The sequence below is a fragment of the Dermacentor silvarum genome, chromosome 9, assembly GCF_013339745.2.
Source record: "Dermacentor silvarum isolate Dsil-2018 chromosome 9, BIME_Dsil_1.4, whole genome shotgun sequence".
NCBI classification, from domain to species: domain Eukaryota; kingdom Metazoa; phylum Arthropoda; class Arachnida; order Ixodida; family Ixodidae; genus Dermacentor; species Dermacentor silvarum.
The window spans coordinates 100192316-100199135 of NC_051162.1; the positions used below are offsets into that span (position 1 = coordinate 100192316).

Genomic DNA, 6820 nt, shown 5'->3' on the forward strand with positions numbered 1-6820 from the left:
AGAGACTTGGAAGAGGCAATGGGTCTCGCTTGTAAACATCGTAACCACGGCGTTCGTCCTGTTGTCGTCTGCGACAAAAGCGCGATATGTGCCCGCGAATACCGCAGTAATAACAAATGGGGTGGGGCGAAGGCCGGGTAGGGTAATATGCTGTGGCAGGTGCACGAGGTGCCAGAGTCGCCAGATGGTTGGGAGTAGCAGGAGCAGGAGGCGTTGTCTGAACGAATGCTGGTTGCATAGCCGCAACCTGAGCATACGAGGGCGCCGGCGAAGGAGCGACACAGCCCACAGTGCAGGTCATGGAGGACAGCTCCTCTTTGATGATGTCGCGCAGGCCAGGAACCGAAGGTTGCGGCTGAAGAACGGGAGGACTGCGCAGGCCGTACACTTGGAGCTCCTCGCGTATGAGAGTCCGAATCAGGACACGCAGGTCCGTATCGGAGGAAGGAGGCGTGTCACAGGCGACAGGTTGTAAACGGATGGCCTGCAGGGTGTCCAGATGCTGGCAAGTCGCGATAACATCGTTAACGGTATTTGGATTCTTGATGGCCAGTGCGTTGAACGCGACGTGGGCAATGCCCTTGAGGATATGACGAACACGATCTGATTCAGTCATGGCTGTGTCAACCCGGCGACAAAGGGCGAGGACGTCCTCGATATAAGAGGTGTATGTTTCCCCGGGAAGTTGCATGCGTGCATCAAGCTTTTTCTCGGCTACCTCAGAGCGGACATTGGGGGCGGCGAAAATTTGCCGAAGCTGGTGTCTGAAAGCCGCCCAGTCAGGGAAGGAGCGCTCATGGTTAAGAAACCAAGTCCTGGCAACGTCAGTTAGGTAGAATGCGACGCTCCGAAGCTTGTGAGAATCATCCCACCGGTTAGACTCACTCACTCGGTCATAATTTTCCAGCCAGTCGTCAACGTCCTCACTAGGAAGGTCAGCGAACATGGTGGGATCGCGCTGCCGCGTGCTGACGGTCCATGAAGGAACGGCCGGTGGGGCAGAGACGGTGACGCTGGGGGCTCCTGGTGGATCTTCTTGGGGCATGGTGGCGGAAAGGCGGGGCAAGCGGCGACCGGAACGAAGCTCCAGGGAAACTCGAAGTCGTAGAGGACCAAGGGATCGAGAGCACTCTCCACCACTTGCGAGACAGCTGTTCAACCTCGACGGTTTACTATGCAGGCCGCGCGCTGAAGCGAATGGCGCTGGCCATGATGATGAGTATATACAGATGAAGAAGATGAAGGGATAATATAATGCTCACAATATATATATATATATATATATATATATATATATATATATATATTGTAATGCAATCACGGAGACACAGAGACAGCACCCGTTCCTGGGCCGGCTGTTCTATTCTCTGCCTCATCGTCTTCTCTTTCTCTGAGCGCGCCCGCAGTCCGAGCGCCCGAGCCTAGGTGCGTCTTTTTCTTCATTATACTTGGCCACGCTGCTGAAGACAGCTCTGGTGGTTGTGAGGGCGCGCTGATGCTGCAAAATCGTTGCATAGTCATCGTCGGAAGTAGTCGTCGTTGAGACCGTCCAGCGCGCAACCAGCTCCTCGGGGGGTCGGCACTGACTGTTGCGCTCTGGTCGCGCGTCTTGCCGTCGATTGTCTTGCCGCTGAGCGTTGTCGTTTTCGGGCGGGGTTGGGGAGATTCCCTTGGAGGGTGCTCCGTTGATTTTTGTGGGTTGTGCTGCCGGTCTTCCCCTCTCTCCTCAGGCTTTCGGGAACTGTCACAGGGATAGCTTGGGAGGCTGTCCGCGAGTGGTGGTGCTCTGGGTGGCTTGAGGGCATGGTCGGAGCCATTCTGGGGCGGCGCTTCGTTGCGGTGGCCGCTGTGCCTTGGGCGCCGCGCTGATCCTAGGGGGAGCGCCTTGACGCCTGCGTGGATGCTGCACTTGACGGCGATGGCCCGGGCGGGGGCGTTCCCGGAGGTGGGCGACCATGGTGGTGGATGTCTCTGGTCAATGGCCGCTGACGCTTGCCTGAACACCGGGTCGTGATCTCTGGTGGCGGGAGTCGGTGCTGAGGGATTGCCACCGCCACTGCTGCTGTAACCATGGGGTGTTGGGACTGCTTGCTGCTGGGTACTGGAGGATACCGGGCGCTGCGGCTGCTCCCCTGGTGTGGTGGTCGCTTCGGGAGGCGGGCGTCCTGCGGTGGGGGCTGTCTTGTGGTGCCTCCCTTGTGGCCTGGTGTGGCTGACACTCCCGGGGGCGAGGGCGATGGCGGCACCGGGTGGGGTGGACCTGCACGCGGCTGCTGCTGCGGCCCGAGGAGGGTGATCGCGGGACTCTGGGCCGGTCGGTCCGGGCCCTGGTCGGGTTCTCGCTGCTTGACACGTGTGTCTAACGATGTCTCGTAGACGGGCTGGCGGGTCATCTCGCCTGCACCTTCATCCGCTGTCTTGTAAGCCTCGCCGCCGGGCCCACCATAGATGGCAGAGGACGCCGACGAGGAGCTGTTCAAACGAGAGGCCTGTGACCGATGCGGTGGCGGCTGAGGTCTGGACCCGCCGCCGCTGCTGCGAAACCATTGGTTCTCGGTTGCGATCTTCGACGGCGACGAGCCGCAGCTAATGCTCGGGAATGTAGGGGCAGCACAGGCATAAGGGAGCGGGCGGCCACCAGATGGCTTTATCGGAAGCGGGATACTAGCGAAAGCGGTGGTCATCATGCGCTTCCCGTCGTCTGGGGTAAAGCAGACGGCGAGCCCCGGTGAGCCGGCGTCTGCGGCGAGGCAGCCTGCGGACCACTCTGTCGACGCGTTGCTGGGCACACCTGCCGCAGCATCGAAGCAGTAGCTCGCCGGAGCTCCGTGCGCCGAACTTCGCTGGTCGGGCTCACCGCAGGCAGAAGGTAGCTGGCCGAACGCAGCTATTAGAGCCGCACTCCACTCAGTCCAGGATCGCTGTTTGATACCTTCGTAGGTGTCCCATGCCTTTCCGGCCCCGAAAAGTCGTTTGGCTGCCACCAGCCATCTTTTGTGGTCTGGCCAAGCATGCCGATCACCCAAGGCATTGATGGTGTGAACCAAAAGGGTGACGTCATCTTCAAAGCTGCGAAAAGGCGGTATTTTTATGTAAGCCGGCTGCTGGAAGTCGCAGCGGCTCAAATCAGCCAGGCTACTTGTCCAGCTGCCCGAGGAACCAGTGCCGGTGTCCACGGACAGTGCGGTCGTTGTGGTAGTCGCGGCAGCCGGTTCTACCACTAAGGAAGCATGGACGGCATACCTGGGTGGCTGAGGAGTCGAAGTAGTGCTCACGATGATATTCTCGCCAAGGGAAGCGTGTACGGCGTTCCCAGGCAGGACAGGTCCAACACGGTGGGGCCGAAGCGCTGTCTCAGTGTGACGTGCAACGGCGCAACCACCGACGGATGCGAAGGTGTTCGTCAAAAGCGTGAGCTGGTGATTCAGCTTGGCGATGGCTTGGACGAGATCACCGGTAGAGTCCTGTCCAAGAGCCAATGAGGAGGCTTGGACGCCGTCCCCGGGTGGTGCGGTGGGTGCTTGCGACGGTGGTAGGGTGGCCGGCTCCATAGCTGAGGAAGCGTGTACGGCGTTCCTGCGCAGGAGGGACCGGGCACGCTGAAGAACCGTGCGAGGAAACACTTAAGGCCGGCAAGTCAGGTCCGTTGTAGTCGATTGCGCCATTGTAATGCAATCACGGAGACACAGAGACAGCACCCGTTCCTGGGCCGGCTGTTGATGATGATGATGATGATGATGATCCTTCACCATGGCTCGCACCCACTGAGGGGGATAGGCCAAGAATCGGGCGGCAGTAGGTAGCTAAAAAAAATTCTTTTTGACAATGAGATACGCAAAGTAAAGAAGGCACAATCAAAAACAAAGAAAATTTTGTATACCTAGAGTATTGTGCCAACGAGCAGTCAGACTAACCGAAAGGTGAAAAATATAGTTATTATCAAGGTCAGAAAAAATACAATGTTACTAACGAATTTGGAGAAACAAATTTCAGTGAAATGAATACTGATCTGATAGGTAGAATAAGGTTACTATAATTAACAGGGTAATCGTCTTGTTTCTGTTAAAAATTGAAAGACTGCGCAACAAACGTCTCTGTGACAATAGCCGAGGGAGGAGGCCCCAAATGATAATAATACTGGTGTACTTAATCTTAATCCAATTTTGCAGAGTGGAGCTTCGAGTAATTTCGTTCGCTGGTTTGAATAACGTCGGCATGATAAAAAGTAGTGGTCTATTGTTTCAATTTCCTTACAATTTTGGCACAGAGGGGACATCGTCAGACCAGCTCTGTGTAAATAGAAATTCAATTCCGGGATGCGACAACGTAATTTGGAGAATGTAACTTCTAACTGCCGAGAAGGACACCACTGATTATTCCAGCCAAAACCGAGATGCTGAAAGTCTGTAGATGGGATCAGCGATAATTTGATTAAGTCATTTCGTAGGCTAAACGTTCTGAATCTCGATGCAGTGACGTAAGCTGTATCCGGTAAAATATGAAGCACAGGTCCATTTAAAGATGTTCTGGCTAATAAATCTGCCATTTCGTTTATGTATAAACCGCAGTGTCCAGGAACCCAGAGTAAATTAATTTTTTGTAACGTTGTAGGGATTAAATTTTGAAACACATTTAAGATAGTTGAATTCGTTGCCGAGGAAAGCGACATACATACCGACCGAGAGTCTGTTACTACGACAGCTGATAATTGATTCGGGGGTAGTTTGCGCAGTGCTAAAACAATCGCCAATAATTCTGCTATGAAAATAGTCGTGTAATCCGGAAGGCGAATAGAAAAGGACCAACTAAGAGAAGGAGAAAAGATGCCTACGCCAGCCTTTTCGTTTAACATTGAAGCGTCCGTGGCTATTATATTGTTTGTTTCCTGGTGAGAGAGGTAATCTTGTAATTGGTCATTTAAATATTGGAATGGCATTAGTTTAGCATTCGAGGGGAAGATATCGTCAAATTCAATTTGGAGGATTTTCTTGGATTGACTTATTGGGTGAATACATTGAATTTGTACATTCAGTGGTGATAGCTGTGCCTGTACGAATACGATCTGAGGGGTGTGCAGTCGCGACCAATGAGTATTAAAAAACGTACTTGGTTCATTAATGAAAACATACATTGATCTTCTTTGGGGAGAATCGTAAAACTTTAGGTACGTTTGGACAGTAAGGATTTGGAATCTACTAATTAAACATGGTAGTCGCGCTTCCATATACAGAACGTTGTTTGCAACAAACTTAGGGAGTCCAAGGCACAAACGCAGAGCTTCCTTTTCTAATAGTACCAAAGGTTTAATTTTATAAGCTGGACACCCAGAAAATAAGACACAGCCAAATTCCATGATTGGTCGGACATACATTTTATATATCATAATTAATGTGTTTCTTCGCAGCCCGTATCGTCGGTTACTGATTTTACGCAACCATCCTACAGCCCGAGTTGCCTTAAACGCGACGTTATCAATGTGGCTTTTCCAGTTTAGTGTTCCATCATATGTAATTCCCAGATATTTAAGAGAATCCACCTGAGGAATGAACTCTTGACGATACATCAGTGAAATGTGAACGGGAACATCTAAAGGAAAGAGAAGGAGTGCACTTTTACTAACGTTCAGAGACATATGTATGGTTTCAATCCAAGTTTCAAGCATAGATAAGTAATTTTGTAACATTTGATAAAGTGAATGTAGATCAGCATTCGATGCAAAAAAAGCGATGTCATCAGCATAAACGTACACATGAATGTCCTGGAGCAGCGGGATGGAGCTTAAAAATATATTAAATAAAACAGGAGATAATACTGATCCTTGTGGTACTCCCCTCTGTTGCTTATACCTAGACGATGAACAGCCGTTTTGAAAACAGTAGAACTCTCTTTCCCTTAAAAATTCTGACAACCACGCCGTGATGTATTTCGGAAACCTGTAATTCTCTAATTGCTTTATCAGTATGCTATGTTCCACGGAATCATAAGCTTTTGCTAGATCCAGGGTCACTAATGCTGAATATTCTCTTCGGCGACGAGCAAGTTTTATGCGACTCTCTAAATCTACGTGCGCACACCAAATCGAGCACCCTGATCTAAAACCAATTTGACAGGGGCTAAGTATTAAGTTTTCAGAAATGTAGGTCGTAATTCGACAATTTAAAATTCGTTCAATTAGTTTAACTAAGTTTGATGTTAGGGAAATTGGTCTAATATTATCTAAATCATATCGACCTCCCTGTTTTTTAAGTATCGGAATTACCTTAGCAAGTTTCCATTCTGAAGGTACCCACGCATTTTTTAAAGAGTAATTTACCATATTCAAAATTTCTTCTGGGGACAATTCATACAGAATTTTTATCACGGCTGTGGTAACTCCATCTGGTCCTGGCGCTGAAGAAGGCAGATAGCGAACAACATCCGCCAGTTCTTGTGTTGTGACTTCCCTAAATTCCTCTGTTCTATTCTTTGCCTCGTCGTCTTCTCTTTTTCTGAGCGCGCCCGCAGTCCGAGCGCCCGAGCCTAGGTGCGTCTTTTTCTTCATTACAATATATATATATATATATATATATATATATATGTGCGTGTGTGAATTCATACCCGGTGGTACACACCGGCATGCGCTGCTCTAGAAATCTACATGCGTTGGGATGAAGTGAGCTGGACGTGCGCCTCTAGTGGTTTGTGGGAGCTAGGGGAGCATTACAGCATGACATTGCGTCTGACTTGGTTTTATTTTGTAATATTTAGAAGTGCAAAGCAACTTTCGAACCGGGAACCATTATTTAGCTAAAGTTGCTAATAGTGGAAACAATAAATAACA

The 6820-nt window shown here is 50.5% G+C and overlaps 1 protein-coding gene across 1 annotated transcript; it reads right to left on the bottom strand.

The window, feature by feature from the left end:
* Positions 1-1871: 1871 nt before the first annotated feature.
* LOC119463773 (basic proline-rich protein-like) lies at positions 1872-2684 on the bottom strand. Its single transcript, XM_037724598.1, has one exon. It carries the CDS (start codon positions 2682-2684, stop codon positions 1872-1874), a length of 813 nt encoding a protein of 270 aa, XP_037580526.1.
* Between the last annotated feature and the right edge of the window lie 4136 nt (positions 2685-6820).